The sequence below is a fragment of the Barbatula barbatula genome (assembly GCF_947034865.1).
Source record: "Barbatula barbatula genome assembly, chromosome: 20".
In the NCBI taxonomy this organism is placed as follows: domain Eukaryota; kingdom Metazoa; phylum Chordata; class Actinopteri; order Cypriniformes; family Nemacheilidae; genus Barbatula; species Barbatula barbatula.
Genome location: NC_136783.1, coordinates 17,311,685 through 17,334,502, shown reverse-complemented (window position 1 = coordinate 17,334,502; position 22,818 = coordinate 17,311,685). Strand labels below are relative to the sequence as shown.

Below are 22,818 nucleotides of genomic sequence, written 5' to 3'. Positions count from 1 at the left end.
CCACAAGTGGCTTATTAACTGTGAATATCCATCAGTAGAGTCAATACAGCTGTGAATGTTTAATTACATTTCAGCCGGACAGAAATGTGATCTATAATTTCACGCCACTGCCAATTATGTCATTAATCTACGGTCAGTGCACTTTACGGCATGTTTCATGTAGGGATTTGCTGCACTGCAAATCCATTTAGACTTTAAAAAACCTCCTCTGAGCCCCAGCTACGATTCTGACGAATTGCTTTCTCTTCCCCGTTTCTCCCCCAGCCGGTCAGTTGGTGACGTTTAATGTTCGTCTCCGGGTTTAGCTTGGTTTGCTCGGAGACCGATGTCTCTGTTAGCTCAAGCGCCACGTTTGTCGACCTTGGCCTTCGGAGAAATTGCAAATGCCAAGGAAATACTTCCTCATTAGTTTTACCCTTAGCTTACAGCCTTCACAGCGGGAGGCACGAGATAACCAGAGCCTGTGTGAAGACGGGCTTTTTCACCGCATGCATTTTTATGTGGGAGTGCTTTATACAGAATGCCACTTTTAAGAGGGGTGGTTGCATGGATCCCCATCAAATCTGATGACATGGGGGAAGCCCATCTTATTTCAATAAAATACGCCTGTCTCTGTATATCTCTAAAATAAGCAATCACTTCTAAAAGGGGACTCTTGCATGTGAAAGGCCATAAAGATTGACCAATGAAAAGTCATTTTTCTTTTAAAGCTGTTATTTTATTTGCTCGACTGTTGCATTCACGTATTTTCTATTATTCCAGCCATGTCAAAACGATATGCTTTAGTTTATTTATATGACTTGTTATATTTTTATGCATTAAACTGTGGAAGGTTGATGTGAATCGTGTCCTGCACTCTCATATCAAATCTTATAGATCCTGTCATTGTTGGTTTTTACTAGCTGCAGACGTTGGTACCCAGCTGCAGAACGCGTATTATAAAAATCTTTAGAAATGCATTTGTGATTCAAAAGTGTATTATGTTTAACAGCCCCTACAGGACAACAGCCAGAAAATGTGCTGAATGATGCAGTATTGTATTTTAAGGCAATTCTTTGCAATCCTCTGAACGTTACCTTGTGCATCAGCAAAAGTCGTTGTTTTCATTCTCCATCAATAATATTTTAGCTCAAAATCACATTGCAATGCACTGTGTAGCCATTTCCTCCACTTACACCAAAGCCACTTCCCTGCATTGATTCGGAACGAGGGGGTAAAGACAGACCCCACACCCCACCCCGTTACCAGCCCATTAACTTCCCTTAATACGTCTGTATGATATCGATTGAATCGTACCCTCACTTTGATGATCGCAATTTCAGAGTCATATTTCAGCCCGGCGCATGATCTCTTTTCTTCGATTGGTTTGTCTTGAAGTGCACGGGAAGATTCAATAGAGACAACCATATTAGCCGTTCACATGAGGCACGTTCACTCTTCACCACATCATCTTACTGTGTGTGTTTTGTTAATATTTTTAAACAAAACACAAAAACTATGCTTTTGCACAAATTTATGCTTTTCTAGGATTCAGGTGGTGCTAGCCCTGTCAAACATACTAAGCTGTGAGAATAACATTCACATTAGTGTTTCGTTCCATCCTAGAGCTGTGGGAGGTCTCAGCTGAGCTGCATGGGAGATATATTTTTTCCACACTTTCAGAAGAGCACAAAGTGAAACTCTGTGACAGGCAGTACGATTAAAAAAACATCTACACACTGTCATTCAGACCTGTATTAAAGTTTTATAAAAAGTAAAACTAAAGTGTCAAAGTACAGATTCTGAGCAGTGTCAAAGTTTGGGCACGAGAAACTCAGCAATCCTGTTTAACCAAACCATACTGTGGCTCTGGAGAGTGAGACATTCAATACTGTCTGACCTCTGAAGGTCAAAGGACACTTTTTTATAACGATTAGAAAAGGAATACATTTATTTTATTATTCTATGAACTAAAGTGCATATCACTTGCATTAAAAAAGAATGGTTCTTAAATTACTGTTAGCTGTTAGCCAGAATGTGTGGTTCCATGTAGAAACCTGTAACATCCATCCATCCATCCATCAGTTGTTGATTAAAGTTTTCAGAATTAAAAAATGTTTCTTCTAAGAAAAAGTTTTTTGGAAAAGCAAAAATTGTTCTTGTGGAATCGCCACAAATTTTATTTTAAAACACAGAAAAATTGTTTGGTAATCTTAAAAGGTCTTATTCCCCATATAAATATGCAGCGCAAAAATTCCTTATTTGTACGCTGATGTGCATAAAAAGGCTCTATTATTTTCAAGAGTCATCATTCTGTGGGTTCTCCAATTTACTGGTATACATTAACAGTCTTGTGCATGCCTTGTCATAAAATAATCATATTTTCTTCAAGATGCAACATTCTTTTCTGAAGCTCTGCACCGATGCACACCTCAAGGTCACTTATATCGTATGCTGGCCGTGGCCAGATGGACATATGACCACTGCAGGGCTTGTGGCTTGTGGAAGAGACTGTGCCAGACTTGGTCGACTAGGAGGCATGACCCCGAGGAAATGAATTTTAAAAGTTGTCCATTCACCGAGATTCATTTGCAGGACCTGCCTGAGGTCTCGGGGGTCACTGAGGAGGATTGTTTGACCGTCTAGGAAATTTTCCCTCACCGTCGTCAAGTATTTCTCTGGAAAGCTGAGCTGAGAAAGCTATGAAGAAATCAAAATACATGATTACATGAATATTTATGTATATGTTAATGTTATAAATGCACAATATACTGTACATACAGTCTGAAAAATTTAAGTTTTTTTGAACCATCATTGGGTCAAAAATGAACGAATCCAACAGCTAAACAGGGTTAAATTAACTCAGAATACCATTATACTTGACCCAACAATGTAACCCGGGATTTTGGGTTGAAACAACCCAGCATATGTTCATTTCTAACCCCACGGTTGGGTTTGTCCATTTTTGACCCAACACTGGGTTGAAATAACCCAACATATTTTAGAGTGTACTTTTATTTCTGATAGGAATTGACAGAAACGACAAACCTCTTCACAAACATCTTCTGTCTTCATGCCAATTACTTTTTTCGCTGCGATCGAGTTAAACATATTTCTCCCTGCTCTTTTCAAACCGTGGCTCCCACGTATTCTGGCCAGCTCATTCTTGATCGAATAATTTAAGTTCACAGTACACAGCATAAACCTCTTCACCTCGCCAACTGTGAACCTGAAGTCTCTCCTCAGAAACATCTCAAAAAGCTCAGGATCCCCATCTCGTTCCAAAAAGTTCTCAGCCTCATCTGAAAGCAGGTAAAGTTCCAGACTGTTTTCATTAAACACTTCCCACAAATTCTTGGTCTCATCAGGAGCACAAAATGTTTCCGATTGCCCATCTATTTCGGCTCTTTGTATGTCATCTTCCACACATTGCACGATCCAGCTTAATCTGCAAGGCCAGAGGTCCGCCAAAACCACCCAGGCTGCGATCTTCTCAGGAGCCGGAGGCTCCAATTTCAGTGTCTCCATAAGAATAAAAGTAACTCGAATGGAGTTAATCACTCTTCTCATGGACATGGTGTTACCAGATATGTATGTTTGAAGGGTGCTTTTATCTCTGGAAAGGATGTGCTGAAATGCCAAATCGATTGACTTATCCACTTCTTCTAGACTTAGTTCTGCCGGGGTAACATTTTTAGGATTTACATTTTTTGCAATCAAAGGGGACACTTGATCTTCCTCATTCTCGTACTTTACAGAACAATCATCTTCTAAAGAGATTGAGGTCTCGGGGGCACCAGAAGCAAGAGGAAAGTCTTCAGGGATCTCAGACTGACCACGGACGATGTTCTTAAAGACTTTGCACTTTGATGCATCACACAGTTTAGGTACAGTGAAGGGCAGTGTGATTATACGATCTAAAAAGTCATACGCCGAATTGCTTTTGCACAAACAATCCTCGGCCTGGTCAACTTGTCTAACCAGCACTTCCGGGTCAACGGCGAGCAGGGAAATCAAAGGACTCTCTTCATCAGATAGAAGTATATTGATGGCATCCAAAACGCCAACTATTTTTGTTGGCGTGCACCGATCCAAGTTGGTGATCTCCAGCACCACTCTGATCTTCCTTCTCTCAAAGATCTCCATAAAGTGAATGAAGCAGCACAGCAGTCTCATTTCTTTCCGAACTTCATCCATTAGTCCCAGCTGCTGACTGACTTTCTGGTTGTCCAGTCCTTGTCTAACCGTGAGGTCCTGGTTGAATATAAGATTCTTCAACAACAAGAACATAAATCTTACGGCTCCAGCGGCAGGAACACCCAGTATCGCAATTGCAAAGCCCTCTAGTACACCATACGCATGTGCTTCATTATCTTGCTCTCCTTCTGGTTTGCCTTTCAGATCAGGAAATCCGTATATAATAAGCGGGATGAGAATGAGAAGCGTGCCGATGAATGCCATCAGTGTTAAAGCCCAAAGGGGAATGCAGCACAACTTCTTGGACCTCCAGTCTTTCAGAGCGTCCTCAACCTTTTTCTTGTCTGCATCCTTCTCTTCGTTGTATTGCGCAATCCTGAAGAGACCCAGCTGGAGCTTACCGAAGTTCCTTTGGAGAGCTTTGAACAACTGCATTACCAGTCCAGCCCACAGCATGTCACTGCCTGCAAAATGCCAGGCGCTGAACCGCACAAACACGTAACGAATATTCCTCCGCTTCTGATTCTGCTCCGTCCACACAGGTCGATAGAAGAGAAGATGCAGGATGAGAGATAGCAGGTCACATATGGAGAGTTTAATTGAGCGTGGCTTTACTTCCTTAGTGTTCCTATGTTCTCTTCTTTCCGCCTCTAGATTCATGTGGACTGAGAATGAGGGATACAGAGGATCGTATTATAACAAGTAATGCCAAAATCTATGGATAATTCTTTATCTGTGGCACTTTCTATATACATTTCTATAAATTAATGAAACGTAAAAAATACTTTCCAGTATCAAAAAAGCATGGCTTGAAATGAGAATGTTGGTTTAACATTTCATGATATGTATTTTAATATTGATATTGTGTGAAAAAAGGATGGCGCTTTGGATTTACTGACACAAAAATGTACCCAGCAGCCATTTACAGTAATTTATGAATTTCTTTCTAAATAACATTCCCATATTCTGAATCAAGTAAAATCATAAAATCAAATTCATTCTGGATATTAAACTTGATGTGCTGAATACATAAAATTGTGCATATAAAATGAATAACAATCAAACATGAAGCTTTTTTCTTATTAGTCCTACAGAACATACATCTGTAGGAATCTCCCTGATATTGCCGGGTCTACTTCAAGTAATTCTAGAAGATATTAATTCACTTTCTTATAACTCAAGTGGAAGAGCATGGTGCAAGCAAAGCCAAGGTCATGAGTTCGATTCCCAGGGATTGCACTTATAAATAAAATAATACAAATAATGCAAATGACAGAAAACATTTGAATCTGATGAATAAATGTGGCTGCTTAGTGCTTACCCTCAATGTTCTTGAGGACCATGTTGATCCTGTTGTGACATTCTGAATACAAACCCACAGTGACAGGAGATGAGACCTTTGTGAGAGTTTTTGATAATGCATACGCATATACATTATCAGAGGGGACATCGCTCACTAGAAGAAAAAATGCAACAAAATCTCATACCATTTTTCATCAACTTAATCATTTCAATTTCCCTTTAAAACCACATTTAAGGTTTCACAAAATAGCATTTACCACCACAAGGTATAATTTGAGTCAATATTTGCTTTGGACACGATAAAAGAAAATCATAACGCAATATAAGAGTCACTGTGTAAACCATAAATAAAATGCAACAATTTTCTTGAATTTATCTGTAAGGGCAAAGTCCATGTTTCACTCAAACAGAAAGAATGATGGATTTGAACTTAATAACAGGTGAAGGCCTTTCAGACTGCGGTTTAGCTCAACTTGAAGCATTTAATCATAATTTGATATACCACGAACATATTCTTTAACTATTCATTTTTCTTTTTGTTACCCAGAGAGCTGTGCTTTATACTGTAATTGGCCTAGCTTTTGATAGTGACGTTTATGTGTTTTTGTGAATTGAAGTATTCTGGAGTTTGTAATGCATTTTGTGCAATGTTTTTACCCCTTTCGATTGCCATCGGTTCTGTATTTTTCTGTCCTTAGAAAACACAGTTTCTACCACCAGCTTTCCTGAAACCAAAACAGAAAAGATTTTAATAAAAAAGGTTGTTTTGCTGATCACGTTAAGTCTAATTCCGTGCCATCTTTATAAGTTAATAAACAATGCGAAGCAATACATTTTTTGTGAAATAAGATTGTCAATTTAGTATGCGATAACCAGAAATGAAAAGCACACCAAGATGTAAGATGCACACCAATCTAAATTCTGACAAGGAATTAGATTCGAATGTACATTAAAAAGACCTCTTTAACAGTTCATGTTGCTCTTTTTGAAATGAAGACACCACACAGAGCTCGGTTGAATCCCTTACTATGAATAATAGGATAATAAGGAAGAAAATGTCTCACCTTTTGTGAGTAGATTTAATGAGCGATCCTTCAGGCACGGTTTACAACGAAATTGCTGGTAGACTAATTTCCATTCTCTATTTTCAGAGATATCTCATGTAGACAGACAGACAGAGTTGGAAAAAGTTTTTGCATTCAAAAAACTGAGCTGAGCCAGTAAGAGGAAGTGAGAGAGAGAGAGAGACGCCCGTGTGTAAACATTAACTGATGAGGAATGAACATTGGGCCAGTTCAAGATGAACTTTGAACCAGATCTAAAAGTAAACTTTATACATTGACTCAGTTTTTGTACTATGATTTATTATTTATGTAATGTTTATTTAATTACATAAGAGACCATGTACAAGTCATTCTCGGGTTATGTTATTTGCAGCCCAAAATAAACGTTTTAAGGGCCTGAAATACATCAAATATATCTAAAACATTTACACGAGATCACATAAACGATTTAAATAAATCTATTATTAGATATCAGTTTGATGGGCATTGTATTGATTATTATTTGTTTATAGGTTTACCACTTCAATGCTATTTTTATATTTATGACTCTAAAATGATCACAATTCTTCTGCGCATTGTATTTCCTCCAGCGTGATGCAATAGAGCAGCATAGAATATAATAACACAGAATAAGGTTTACCCATGAAGGAGCATTTTTATTTGTTTTTACTTGAAGGAACATCTGTCATAGTTGTCCAAATCTAGGATACAAAGAAAAGAGAAAATATTTAAGCTCAGCAAAAACCAAACGTGATTATGAGTCTACAATAAAAACAAAGTACGAAAAAAGAGGTAAAACAGATTATGCGAGGTTCAGTGACAGCTTCAAGCCACTTTAAAATAAATAACAATAATCACAGGTAATGCATTCACATTCACACCTCCCCTTCGAGTACCTCTGGTTCTGATGTTCTTCTTTGAACATGCATTCTCTAACTCCAAATGTTCATAGATTATTTGCTTTTTCTAACGAGTTTTTACGCTCTGTAACTCAATTTTACGATGCCTCAATCTTTTTCACCGTAGCTCTATTCAACACACCCAACTTTACATTGAAACTGCACCATTGACTAGCACTTGGTTAGAAGCCTATATCACTTTCTTTCAAAGTCACTTTTTTCTATCAGAGGTGGTGTCTATCCTCCCTTTGTAGAGAGAGTGGGAGTCTTTATATCTCTCTAAATAGATTCCTAAATAAGATTCCCTGAGCTAAATTAAGTGTGATAATAGGAACTACATCACCCCCAAAATGTTTCCCTTAGGATTCATTACGATTGCTGGGACGATCTATCCTGTGCGATTTCTGCTGTGTAAGAGAGGAAATTCCTGAATGGGTCATTCTGTTTTCTCATAAACAGAGAAGTAACAGCCTCCTATGATGCTAGTTTCAGTTCATGCTGAAATATAAGGAGGCTGTGTGATCAAAGAATCTTGGGATGCTGTTACATAAAAAACCTAATGAATGAAAAATCGAATGAATGAAAGATTGAAAAATAGATGCGTGAAGCCAAAATCTGTGCCGCGCTTTTCATCAAACTAGAGGAAGGCTGTTCATATTGGACTTTTTGTTACAAATAGTGAAATACTCTCTTTACACACTTTAGGTTTTAATCATGGGTTTACCGCCATCTAGATCACTCTGAAATAAGCCCATCCATCATCTAAGACAATCAGATTGCTGTTTCCATCATAGCTTTCCTCCGTAATTGGCGCAATATTACAAAATTAAGGCTTTACGACTCTTTCTTCTGCCGTGTTCTGCCTCGTGACTCTCAATTATGGCTCGAAACGAGACGCTATAACTATAATAATAAAGTTTGCTTTTTCGTGAATGATGCGTCGCCTATCTTCCATATACTTTCAGGGTGGTAGTCAACTTTCAACATTGTTACTCACCAATGTGGGGAAAAAATATCTATGGGTATCGTGGTAAGCATTTCCTCACTACACTATCCCTCACTCTCAGAAAACAATGTCAAATAATGTACCCAAACTGTCAATAGGATGGTAAAAAGGTGATGCTAATATGTACCATTTAGGCACAGGTCTGTGTTACATTTGATACAAATATGTACTCTTTAGGTACAAATCTGTACTTTTTGAAAGGATACTGTGTGCCCCAGTGACAACTTGGGTTCATTTTTGACAACGCAGTTGGTTTGAACTTTCTTTACTGTTGAAGTACTCTCTTTACACAGGGATGAGATCGTGTTGTACAGTACATACAGAGCTGTTGAAAAGTCCACAGTGTGTTATTTTGTAGGCCCCCTTTTACTTTTAATGACAGCAACTGGCATAGCCTGAAAAACCGGATGATTCATGTTATCACAGCATGGTTTGAGATTTAGAATGCTCCAAAGAGCATTTTATATGCGTCAATGAAAGCTGAGAAAGTGACCCTGTCACTGCATATTAAAAAATAATACAGAACAAATAGATATCCCAATTTGAAAACAACTTGGTAATATACTTGGTATATTGAAAATATGTCACTTGGAGACTCCAAAAGGCAAATAGATTTTGTTCTTGATGCTATAATTGTGAATACATTAGTGCATTGACAATATTGTTTGGATATCAAACATTCCATGAGATTTCATTAGCAGTAAAGAATAAACAGAAATGATCATAAAAAGCAGAAATGTATCATATTTTTGTCATATTTCCTATCCATTCTCTTCTAAGTTTAAAGGGATAGTTTGCCCTAAAATGAAAATTACGTCATCATGTGCTCACCCTCGAGTTTTTCCAAACCTGTATTCACTTCTTTGTTCTGTTGATCACAAAAGAAAATATTTGGAAGAAGGGTTGTTACCAAACTTTTCTGGGGCACTACTTACTACCATGATACTTTTATACTATGATAGTCAATAGTGCCCCAGAACTGTTTGGTTATCAACATTCTTCCAACAATCTTTCATTGTGTTTAGCAGAACAACCAACTTTAATCAAGTCTGGAATAACCTGATGGTGAGTAAATGATGACAGAATTTTCAATGTAGGCCGAACTATCCCATTACATTTCACGTTAAATATAAAAGATTTTTAATGTGGACACAGATGACACAGTTTTTCGATTTTGTTCAGATATTAACCTACAAACAGAAAATATATAATTCATGCATTTTAGAATTGACTTTTTGAATTATTTAGTTAGTTTAAGTTTGTCTACATCTACTGTAGCTGTCAAAATTAAATGTTGAGACGTACATTCAACTGCAAAAAACTTTGTCTGAGTCATGCTGCCCCCTGTTGTGAAGAAAGAATAACTGCAGTAGAACGTGAACCTTCAATTGGTTTGGTGTCTTGAACAATGCTGCCCTCATCTGTATGAACTATACATTAGGCCGAGACATTGCTGAAAGGGATCGTTCACCCCGAAAAATGACAAATTCTCTCACTATTTATTTACCGTTATGTCCTTCAAAAACTGTATATATGACTCTTCCTTCTGTGGAATATTTTGAGAAATGCTTGAGTGGTTTCGTGTCCAAACCAATGCAATCTTCAACATATCTTCTTTAGTGTTCCGCAGAACATTTTACAGGTCTGGAATAACTGGAAGGTGAATAAATTATAATAAGAGTTTTAATTTTGGGGAAAACTGTCCCTTGAACAAATATGCACTTACATAGCCTTTAAAACAATAAAACATTCACACACCATGATGAAAATGTAAACCAGGTTTAGGTTATAATCCTAAATTTGCTGTTTTGAACTAAATAAGAACTATTTCCCTTTGGGCATGCAGTGTGAATAAACGTTGATATTAGCTTAACATCTGCCTAACTAACTTAAACCCTGTATACAATTTGCATAATTAAAAATCAGGATTTTAACCAACTGTCAATCAGGGAGCCATTTATAACCACACTCGTGACACTTAGATGAGATTTCTGCTTAAGTCAACTAATTTTCAAGATGAATTCCGTGAACAGCGCACAGTCCGTGCCGCAGCATGTTGACAACTACATTCAGCCAATGTGGTTTCAAGCAGTTCATGAGCAGTGGGAACTAAATGTGTTGATGGAATTACGCTCCCTTGAGCCTGAACAGGCATGGGATGAAGTGGTGCAGGTTTATATTGTATTGGCACCGCTAACTGAGTCCAAGCAGAAATTATTTTCAACATCTCAAGTCTTGATATAACATTTTCAATGAAATGGAGCTGAATTAATGTACTTAAATCTGATGGAAACCTATTTTGTTGTTTATATTTGAATGCAATGCAGTGTTTGGCAGAATGTCAAATGATTTTGTATGGAAGCAGCATTGTTTCCCCGCAACACCGCCTGGAGAAAAACATACCGCGGGTCAGTTATGTTGTTTACTGGCTACGGCCAGATGAGCATATGACCACTTCAGGGCTTTTGGAACTGGTTCTGCCAGACCTGGTCGCCTATGAGGCAAGTTATGAATTTTAAAAGTCATCCAGGAGTCATTCACAGAGGTTTACTAAATAAGATTGTTCCACAAGTTGCCCTCACTGTTTTAGCACATTCCCCTAGGAAGCCCAGTCGAGACACTTATATTTGAATTATAGAAAAACGGCAAAACTGTTAGCAAATACATTACGCTTTTGTGTTCATTACAGTTCTGCTTAGGGGAAGTTGGAGGCATTTTCATTCTGTGACTTCTCCACATTTAGTCTAGGTTGCAGATACATTGAACAGTTTCCAACTTTAGCACTTATGGACTAGTATACAACAGAGGAGTAAAGAACTTTTCAGACAGACGTACACTATGTTGATGACCAAAGGTCCACTAAACTTCTTTGATGTACAGCAACACCACCATGATCTTCCTCCTTTAAAAGATCTTCATGATCTTAAAAAGTCTCTTTCTCAACCTAGTTTCAAATGTAAATTCCATAACTTCATGGCCTTCAGAAGTCTCATTCAGAGATACGCGCAAAGATTTGCATCTTGTGACCGCATTCAAAAACTGTACTGAATTAAGTATATGAAGCTACCTCCGTGTCAATCACAAACCAAACTATAGCACATTAATAGTTCCCTATCGATACTTCACTCGTACTGCGTAGCAGGACGCTATGGGGAAAACTCCTTTTTCTCCGATGACTGAAGCAATTCAAAAGCGCAGTGAAAACTGCACGGTGATTGGTTGGAAAAAAGCAGAGCTTTAAACCAATCGTAGCGGAGCTGCCGGACCAATGGCGATGGCACCCGCCAAAATGGGCGGGGCTTATGGCTATATAAGCGGACACATCGCCGTAGGGTCTTCAGATCTCTTCTCCTTCAGCGACGACTCGTCTTCGCTTCCCGAGACTGACTGCTTCGCCGTCGAGAGAGCACCTGCAGCGGATTCGACCTTCGGCTCAGCGCCTTCGCTCCAGCGGATTCATCAGCGGCTTCGCTCCGGCGGCTTCTGTTGGCGTCTTCGCGTGTGAGCGGCTTAGCGATCCAGCCGGTCTTTTCCCTGCCGCTATCCGGCGAATCTAAAGAGCAATTTTCACGCTTTCTTTTCAGAGAGCGTTTAGAGCAAATTTCCTGCGGCATTTACGTGCAGTTTTCACTGCGCTACAATGCCGCGTCGTCCCTGTCGCTCGTGTGGGGTTTTCCTGCACGCTGTCGACGGTCACGACGAGTGCGTTTCATGTCTGGGTCTCTCCCACGCAGAGAACGCGCTAAAAGAGACGGAATGCTCTCACTGCGAGAGTATGAGTCTCTCCTCTCTGCGCTCGCGGATAGCTTTCTTTTCAGAGAGTGACTCCGCCCCTCGATCCCCGCCGCCGCTGCTCGCACAGGACTCTGTGCGACAGAAGCAGCGGGGTAGAGGAGCTAAGCGCTCGGGGAAACGCGAGCTCACGCCGGCACGCCGTGCCTCGCTTTCCCCGCAGAGAGATGTTTCCCCGGTTTGTTTCACCCGAACAGATCAGCGTCCACTGGCGGCCGCCTGTGACATGATCTCGTTCGGTGGAAACGAACCGGAGGATGACGACGCCATGTCGTTAGCGGCTTCAGACGGGGAGGAGTTAGCGGGCTCGCTGGATGACCCCGCCCCCTCGCCGTCTCCAGAACCCGGCGGACACGCCCCCAGTGCGGACTCCGAGCTCTTCCGGGTCCTCACGAAGGCGGTTAACGAGCTGGGTTTGGAGTGGTCTCCCCCAGAGGAACCCTCTCGCAGCCGCTTGGACGAGTGGTTTTTGCCGGGGCGCCGTCAGGCTCCTCGTCAACGTAACTCACCGTTCTTTCCAGAAGTTCACGGCGAACTCACGAAGTCATGGCGCGCCCCCTACTCGGCCCGTCTTCGACCTTCTTCCTCCTCTGCGCTCACCTCCGTGGACGGCGCAGAGGAAAAAGGATACGAGAAGCTACCCCCCCTCGATGAGTCTGTGGCCGCACATCTGTGTCCGCCCGCAGCCATCGGATGGAGGGCTAAAGCGTCTCATCCTTCCAAGCCGTGCAGGACCACCTCGGCCCTCGCTGGACGCGCATACTCGTCCTCAGGCCAGGCGGCTTCAGCGCTTCACTCCATGGCTGTGCTCCAGGTCTATCAGGCCAAGCTCCTCCAAGGCATGGATGAGTCCGACCCTGACCCTGCGCTCTTCAGAGAGCTACGGAGCGCGACGGATCTTGCTCTGCGCGCCACCAAGGCCACGGCCCAGGCGATAGGCAGATCCATGGCCAGCTTGGTGGTGCTTGAGCGTCATCTATGGCTGACGCTCACGGAGATCAAGGATGCGGATAAGGTCCCCTTCCTGGATGCTCCTATTTCCACGACCGGCCTCTTCGGACCGGCGGTGGAGGGTTTCGCAGAACGCTTCACGGCAGCGCAGAAGTCTTCGCAAGCCATGAGGCACTTTCTGCCTAAAAGACCCGGATCTCGGCCGGTGGCGAGCCATCCTAAGCCAGCCTCGACGCAACAGCCGGTAAGAACCCCTGCTGCTCAGAAGGCTTCGGGAGCTGACAGCCGTCAGCGCTCCCGATCTGGACGGCGCTTCCCGCATCCTCAGCGACAAGGTCCCCGGCCAAAGATCACGCTGGACCCCGCGCCTCAGGCCCCATCCTGAGCCCGATGCGAGGAAGAGGAAGGCTACAGGGCCCGCTCCAGCCGGCCCTCCTTCAAAGACTGCTCTCATGTCTGCCAGGTCACCCCGTTCAGTTCCGGGTGCCGGCAAAAATGTTTTATTAAAATGCAATGTTGTAAGTGCGGGGCCTTTTCTAACGCCCACACCACATTCTGCAAAATGTTTAATAAAACACAAACTTTGTCAAAAAAAGAGCAAACTTCCTCTTCCATTGTTCCTGGGAGTCAAGCCCCCAAAAGGCGGCGTATCTCCTCTTTACACCCAAACCCTTGCCACCCGGGCCAAGGCCTGGAGAGCCATCCCCGGGGTATCAGACTGGGTTCTGGAAATAATATCCCAAGGATATTCACTCCAGTTTGCTCGTCGACCCCCGCGCTTTCGCGGGGTCGTCCCCACCCGAGTGCAGGACTCAAATTCTCACGTTCTGCGCACGGAGTTGAGGAATTTACTGGGAAAAAGAGCCATAGAAATGGTTCCCCCAGACCAAATCGAGTCAGGCTTCTACAGCCGGTACTTTCTAGTACCAAAGAAGGACGGCGGCTTCCGCCCCATCCTCGATCTCAGGCATCTGAATCACGCCCTTATGAAACGGCGCTTCAGGATGCTCACGATGAAGCAGATCCTCTCGCAAATACGCCCAGAGGACTGGTTCTTCTCCCTGGACCTGGAAGATGCTTACTTCCACATTCAGATAGCCCCTCGTCACAGACGATTCTTGAGATTCGCCTACGAGGGAATTGCTTATCAATACACGGTCCTTCCATTCGGACTTTCTCTAGCTCCCCGCACTTTCACGAAGTGCATGGACGCGGCTCTTTCCCCTCTCAGACAGAAGGGAATCCGCATTCTGAATTACCTCGACGACTGGCTTGTTCTAGCCCAGTCGGAGGACGAGCTAAAGTCTCACAGATCCCTCCTCCTCAGCCACCTGGAGTGCCTGGGACTCAGGATCAATCTTGCCAAGAGCGCACTGTCACCCAGCCAAAACATTTTGTTCCTGGGAACAGTCTTCGACTCAAAACGCATGACCGCCAGAATTTCTCCAGACCGAGCTCTGGTCATTCGACGGCTCGCGGCCTCATTCACACCCAGGGTTTCACGCCCCCTCAGGGTTTTTCAGAAAATGCTAGGTCTGATGGCCTCTGCATCTCAGGTACTGAGTCTGGGCATCCTCCGGATGCGCCCCCTCCAGTACTGGCTGAAGCCCAGAGTTCCTCCACACGCTTGGCGTCTTGGTCGACTGCGTGTTGTGGTGAATCAAGCCTGCGTAACCGCCCTAGCCTCGTGGAAAGATCCCCTTTGGCTAGAGCAGGGTGTGCCCATGGGCTCCACATCCAGTCGGAAAGTGGTCACGACAGACGCCTCCAACACGGGTTGGGGGGCTCTGTGCGATGGCGACCCGGCCTTCGGCCTCTGGTCGAACCAGGAAGGAAGCCTCCATATCAACTACCTGGAAATGCAGGCAGTATGGTTGGCCCTCCGCTACTTCCTACCGGTGCTAAAAGATCGTCACGTCTTAGTCCGATCAGACAGCATGACGGTAGTATCTTACATAAATCACCAGGGAGGCCTCTCCTCAAGACGCCTTTTTTCCCTAGTTTCTCACCTCTTGGAATGGGCCCAGTCCAATCTGCGCTCACTGAGGGCAACTCACCTTCCAGGCAAACTGAACCGGGGAGCAGATATGCTATCTCGGAGCAATGTTCCTTCAGACGAATGGACGCTCCACCCCATGTCGGTTCAACAAATCTGGAAACTCTTCGGCAAGGCAGAAGTCGACCTTTTCGCCTCAGAAGACAATACTCACTGCCCGACGTACTTCTCGAAGGGCAAGGACGCCTTGGCCCACGCTTGGCCCAACCGGCTCCTCTATGCTTTTCCCCCGATCGCGCTCTTGCAGCAGACGATCAGGAGAATCAGGGATCAAGCTCACCGAGTGCTTTTGGTAGCCCCTCTGTGGACGAACCAGCCTTGGGTCGCAGATCTCTCCCAGCTGCTAATAGCAGCCCCGTGGCCCATTCCCCTGAGGCGGGACCTCCTCTCTCAGGCAGGGAACACGATATGGCACCCCCAGCCAGAGCTGTGGGCTCTGCACCTTTGGCCTCTCGACGGGAGCCTACGGACCTCCCAGAGAGCGTACTGAACACCATATCACAAGCTAGAGCTCCGTCTACTAGACGCCTCTACGCCCTCAAATGGTCTGTCTTCGCCTCCTGGTGTACAACACGCGGCGCTGACCCAGTGTCCTGTGACGTATCACTGATACTGTCATTTTTACAAGAGTTGTTGGATAACGGCCGTGCCCCTTCCACACTCAAGGTCTATGTGGCGGCTATTTCAGCCTCACATACCCACATCGGAGGACAAGGAGTGGGCAAGAACGATCTTGTCGTTCGTTTCCTGAAGGGCTCCAGGCGGCTACACCCCCCTCGCCCTCTTACAGTTCCCTCTTGGGATCTGCCCACGGTCCTGAGGGCTCTAAAGGGTCCTCCCTTTGAGCCGCTGCTATCTGCGGACCTCCGTCCTTTGACGCTCAAGACCGCTCTGCTTCTCGCTTTAGCATCGGTGAAGCGTGTGAGTGACTTACAGGCTCTCTCTGTGAGCTCATCCTGTCTGGAATTTGGGCCTGGCGACGCCAGAGTCGTTCTCAAACCAAGACATGGCTATGTACCTAAGGTGCTCTCTACTCCGTTCAGAGCACAGGTTATTTCGCTCTCTGCTCTCCCCTCCTCAGAGCGGGATCCAGAGCTTAGTCTGCTCTGCCCAGTCAGAGCGTTAAGAATATACTTTGAGCGCTCCGCCCCATTCAGACGGTCGGAACAGCTCTTTGTGTGCTTCGGTGACCGCACCAAAGGGTCCTCGGTCTCGAAACATAGACTATCGAAGTGGATAGTTGAGGCTATATCGCTGGCTTACTCTTCCTTGGGCCTTCAATGCCCCACGGGAATTAGAGCCCATTCCACTAGAGGCGTTGCCTCTTCCTGGGCATGGTATAGCGGTGTCTCTATAAAAGATATCTGTGCGGCGGCCTGCTGGGCTTCGCCGTCCACTTTTACAAGGTTTTATAACCTGGACGTTCCGGCCCTTCAGGCCCGGGTCCTTTCTGCTTGAATTAGGTCGCTGAGCCATGGCTATGGCCACGCCAGCACTTAATTACTTTGGGACGATAACCGGTCTAGGCCACCTTCTAGCTTGGCCTCTACCGCTTTCAGGGTTTCCCTGCTTTACTCCGTCTCCGAGCCCAGGCTCCGAGACCATTTAGGTTTTTCGTTCCATCTGTAGCACGGCGTGATTATACTTGTTCCCCATAGCGTCCTGCTACGCAGTACGAGTGAAGTATCGATAGGGAACGTACTCGGTTACTTACGTAACCTCGGTTCCCTGAGATACGGGAACGAGTACTGCGTTCCTTGCCGTGCTACGAGCTGCTGTGTCGTCGCTTCAGTCGAAGTAACCTGAAGACCCTACGGCGATGTGTCCGCTTATATAGCCATAAGCCCCGCCCATTTTGGCGGGTGCCATCGCCATTGGTCCGGCAGCTCCGCTACGATTGGTTTAAAGCTCTGCTTTTTTCCAACCAATCACCGTGCAGTTTTCACTGCGCTTTTGAATTGCTTCAGTCATCGGAGAAAAAGGAGTTTTCCCCATAGCGTCCTGCTACGCAGTACTCGTTCCCGTATCTCAGGGAACCGAGGTTACGTAAGTAACCGAGTACGTTTTGTTAATTTCGTCAAACCTAGAATACATAAATAAATAAAAATAAAATGTATTATATGTGTTTTTATGTAATTTATACATCATTTATAACCTAATAATTCATGATTACATTTTAAACCCAAATGTTAAAATTAAGCGATGCCGGGGTTTTGAAGTGATGATTTCATGAATCATTTTGTGTCGGTTCTGTTGAATCAGTAGAACTAACCAATTGCCAAAGACGACTTGAGCGAACCACAATCCATTATAAATAACCCATGTGTGGAAATGACTTTGAGTCAGGTCACGAGTAATTTGTTTTACATGCGACACACAACGGAGAAATAATTTACTATTATTATACTATGTAAATTAATGTTGATTTCACATTGCATGTATTTTTGTGATTTTAACATGCTTTAAATAGTTAATTGACTTTAAAAAAATGCTAATGATGGTGCTGTGAACAGATGCCGTGAACGTTTGTACGTCACTCAGTTTGGTACAGGTTCTAATACATTTTAAGAGCACAGACCTCATTCTAAATCTAATAGTAAATAATACGTTTTAAAAACACATTTCCAAAATATAAGAATGTATAAAGATTAAATGCGTTCTTACCAGATTCAGTGCATCATGACGTTATATTTTTTTGTCTTATCTGGCAGATTCGAGTAGGGCCCTTTCATTCAGTATGTGCTTGTAGATCTCCTGCCAGGTGTAGCTGTAGTTAACTTTCACCAGGAGTTCACTTTTTATGAGGTCAACAGTTACTCGGATCCTTGTCCACGCAGCGGTCATCAGAGAAAACACCCTCTCCACGAATGCGTTGGTGACAGGAATGCTCAAAGCCAGAGATGTCATGTTTGGGGCACTGACGTGTTTTAAAAGAGCTGTACACTTTGATGCAAAAGGATTTGTTGTTGCTGAGACTTTATTTTTCTTCTCGGGAGCTCCCGTTAGATCCATTTCTCTATTGACGTTTTTTTCAGTTTTCCCGATTTGACTCGAAACCCAATAACGGCTTCGCTGTGTATGTTAAGTCACTAAACTTTAGTGTGTTCTTCTAATTATATTCTTTGTTCTGGAATTTATTTTAAAGCAAGATGAAATAAAATATTAAAGAAATTATAATAATTATAAAAAATACAGAAACATTTTAAAAAGCAGGACACTGATTATTACGTGCGGGACAAAGCTTCCTGTTGCAGGACTGTCCTGGTGGTCACTCTAGGTGCAATGCAAAATGACAATCTGCTAGTAATGGGTTTGTCTTGTCGCATCCAGTGTGGACAACATTTTTTATTATAATGGGTTCTAAGGGGCGATTCACATTTTGCGTCTTTCATGCTAGTTCATTGTAGCATGGAGACTATTTTATTATTATGGTTATTTTAAAGGTTTCTCTCTGGTTTTTTTCATTATGGTTATTTTAAAGGTTTCTCTCTGGTTCAATGAAAAAGCTGATTTTTGTTCAAAACTATTTATTGCAATGTTTTTAGAGTTGCTCATCGCCATCAACATACAAAGAAATTTAAACGCAATGCCAGATGCTTAAATTCTGTGTTGAACTCATTGATGAGCCGCCTGAGTTTCAGCCAACTTATTGTTTAGCTTATCCGCCGCTCGCACTGCACAAAATAGATGCTGAAAAAACAACCTTTTCCAACTGAATGAAAGCTGTGCACCTTTAGTGGACAAAAGGGGTCCGAAATTCACAAAATAAAGTGCCAAAGTCACTAAATTGTCACCGGTATGTGCACGACTGTGTGTGAAACGGGACCTGAATGGCAAGCATATATAACAAAAATAGGTCACATTGATTACTTGAAATGAATATATACTTTTCTGAAGTATTCAAGAAACATATGGCCGAATTGGTAAATTAAATTATTAAAATGTAGATGTTTAAGTGATTATATTCATAGGATGTCTAAACAGAAAACGTATCAATGGTCCTGCACTTGTAGGAATTGCTTTTATTGATATTTTCAGCTAACAGTCATTAAATGGGTGTGTATGAGATTATTTTTGTTTTTATACAGTATTAATGTCCCAGGTGTCATGATTTCCTAGTCTAGTGGCAGGATCATGACAGGGCCAAGTGTTTTGTGTGGAGAGAAACATATTATTGTCGATCAGGACATAATATGGTTCTCTCCGGTCTCCTAGCTGGCCCCGCACCTCTCGTTTCCTCTTAGCTTCCCGCCTGTGTTTCATTACCCACACCTGCCCATTGTAATCTCCTTTGTTAGTCTCCCTATTTAATGCCCTCGTATCAATTGTCCTGTGCTTTGTACTGTGTTCATTGTGCCATGCGTTTAGCCTTGCCTTACCAAAAGTGTCACTGTGATAATGTGTCACTGAACACTGCCATTATGAAGTTGAAAATTCAGTTTACACATAATAAAGTACAGTTACAAAATATTCAATGAGAGAAAAAAAAAACCTCTGAAACCAAAACTTGAATAGCAGTGTAAATTATAGTTATGATGGCTTGTTCATCCCACCTAAATGCTACTATTGCATGTGTAGTATGTTCAGAGACTTTACAGTTCTTCAAATTATGATGACAAATTTACTAAGGGACCTAGAAAAAAACCAGATGGCTATTAAACCAGATAATTCCAAAATGAGATAAAACACAAGCTCTGGACTCTTGGTAGTATCCAGGATATCAGAGTCCATTAAAGGAGCCAGAGCTTTTTCACATTTAGTTAAACATTCACATAACACATCTTGTAACCTTGTTCTTCAGAAATGAAATAGTAAAAAGTGAACATGATCATATTTTGCTTAAAATAATATTATGAACAGCAGCAGTGTTAAACTTTCTCCTTATGCTTTCCTGTTTCAATCTGTCAGGGTTTACACTAAGATTACGGCAGCTCAAGATTCGATACAGCATCACTTGTTAAGACTTCAGATGATGGCAACACTCACAAAGACTTCAAATGATGGCAACTTATGTAGGAGAAGATAGCCTCGTGGGCCGTGCTCAGACACATGGGGTGTTTGTGCTCCGGGTGACCCCCACCCCCTTCTCTCTCCCACTCATCTTCCTGTCCTCTCTCATACTATAATGTACAAATAAAGGCAAAAAACCTGCCAAATATTGTAATCACTGCCTGGTTAAACTGCCTATGAAAGTGTAAGTTTGCTGATTTTCATTCCACTTTGTATTGTTACAATAATGGATGTATATGTAAATGGGCAATGTTTACATTCTGAGATATTCCCATTTACTTGTCCACGAAAAAAAATGACGGATATGGATTGAAAATCTGCAAACTTTACCTTTAATAGTATTGCCTGTTTAACTGAACATTCCTTTTAACACATGACTTGAATTTTCTTAGAGCTATTGTGATATGAATATCACTTGATGGTTTCTCAGCGAGTCACAGCCACCTCTGGCGGATTAAAGGATATCTTTTTTGATTGTAACATTGAAACATTTTTAAATGAAAGCATTTTTAAGCTGTTTGAAATGATATGCATTGTTAAGGCTTAAGGCCTTTTTTTTGTGAAAGACAATTATTCAAACAAAAAAAACTAACCCTCTCTCTTCTCTCAACAGGTAGTGGTCTAACTGTTGATCTTTTATGACATATCGCTTATTGCTCCCTATACTCTTTGTAAGTCGCTTTGGATAAAAGCGCCTGCTAAATGACAATGTAAATTATTAATGAAACAACATCTACACATCATATTTCATAATCGATTTTATACATTTATCAAACATTTTTGTGCACAAGATAAAAGGCCGCAGTCCGTACATGCCATTAATGCTGCGCACATTCGAGTTATGCTCCATCACCAGTACTGTTGTGAATTCCTGTAATGCCGTATTGCTATGGGTCATCTTGTTATGCTCTATTGCAATGAATTTGCATTCTTTTTGCGCTCTTTCTCTTTTCTCAAGAAAACATTTATACAGAAAACAACATTGTTTAAAACAAAACTACTCGACCAAAGCAAATAAAACTAATTTCAGCATATTAAGATTTAGTCCTACACTTCACTTAAATTACGACTTAAACGTTTTGAGCCAAGAATAGTCCATTCTTAGCAGTGAGTAATTCTAAGAAGCTTGATAAATACGGGCCCTGGGATTTACTATGGTAAAACTGCAACCACGTAGTCATATTATTTTCCTTTTTTCAAATCAAGGTTCTAAAAATGGTTCTGATGGTTTTAAAACCATGTTGAAACTCTGAATAGGTTTTATATATGTTGTAGTAAAGCCATAGTTATTGTGGTTTGATTTTGTGTGACCTTACTGCAAAAAAAAAAAACATTGATAACTTCCGTATGGGTACAAATACTGTATTTGTGTGTTGGTCTGAAAAATGTAATGCATTTGTCTATTTAATCTGTTAAAATGTTCAGTTGTAATTGAACATTGGTTTTGTGTTGAATGACATTTCGTGATTTAACGATTACAAACGGGGACCGACCGTGGGCAGCCAGCAAACATTAATGATAAAGAAGCGGCTTGGCGGCCGCCGCCGGTGGATCGCTTGAAAAACGATGAGCAAAAAGCCGGTGGCGCTTATGTTAGCCGGGCTGCTATTGTAAACAAGCTAAGGTTAACTAGCCAAGTAACGTTTTAATCGCTAACATGGCAGATACATGGAAAACATACATCGGTAATCAGCATTATTTTGCCACAACTTATTTATTAACGAATCAACATCAACAACATTAAAGAGAATCACTTCAGTTAAAGTAACAGCCTACTTACTGGACTTCAACAACCACCGACGAACTGAGCCGCATACCTGAGCGTAGGTGAGGTGAACGGCGAAAGTATGTCGTGGGCCAAACCACTCCGAGGCAGGGGAGAGGTTACTCAAACATCTAAACGTAAAACGCATTTATTTGCGTTTGTATGTTTTTGCAACTTACACAATTATTTTAGATACATTTTTCACAATAGAATGTAATGATCTGAGGGTTGCCTCAGATGGAGGGAATAATGTCCCCTCCGTCTCCCCCTGGATTTACGCTCATCACCAGGTGGCAAGCGTGTCCGAAAGGCAGTTGAAGAAAACCTGATCCCTGTAGGCCCGGAGAGGTATTGCAATATGTCGTAATGCGCATGCGTCAAGACCCGTACCACTCAAAAGCAGTATCCTTACCAAAAACCTATGGTCCGATAGAAACACTCCGACACCCGCTTGTTGCTCTAAGATACTTGTCTACCAACGATTTGTTGGTTGAAGCATTAGCCTTCACTACATTTTAGGTGTCATTTAAAATAATGTTTTTTTATTCTTTTTTTCTTCATTTCGAGTATTTAGTATCCTTTAGAACTGCATATGTGTTGGTCACACCTATGCCCATCCAATAAATGAAGGTGGTAGGAGTGCATGCGTTTCAACATTGATACATGTTATGATTTGCCATCACACCCTCCACAAGGCTGTTTTCAAAATGGTCTCATAGGCTACAATTGACATTTGACTTTTTACTGTGCTCATCTTATATGTTGGATAATTTTGCATTTGACATACATTATATATA

At 42.3% G+C, this 22,818-nt stretch overlaps 1 protein-coding gene across 2 annotated transcripts; it reads right to left on the bottom strand.

Annotated features, from left to right (window-relative positions):
• Positions 1-1,720: 1,720 nt before the first annotated feature.
• Positions 1,721-22,314, bottom strand: nkpd1 (NTPase, KAP family P-loop domain containing 1). 2 transcript variants are annotated; one of them, XM_079482425.1, is made up of 5 exons: positions 6,543-6,758; positions 6,136-6,203; positions 5,498-5,632; positions 3,028-4,841; positions 1,721-2,679 (listed from the first exon to the last, which is right to left on the bottom strand). In XM_079482425.1, exons 2-5 carry the CDS (start codon positions 6,149-6,151, stop codon positions 2,422-2,424), a joined length of 2,223 nt encoding a protein of 740 aa, XP_079338551.1. In that variant the 5' UTR covers positions 6,152-6,203; positions 6,543-6,758; the 3' UTR covers positions 1,721-2,421. The 2 variants fall into 2 exon arrangements, with proteins under 2 accessions (XP_079338551.1, XP_079338552.1); XM_079482426.1 differs by lacking the exon at positions 6,543-6,758 and adding an exon at positions 22,037-22,314 and having other exon boundaries at positions 1,733-2,679.
• Positions 22,315-22,818: the final 504 nt, after the last annotated feature.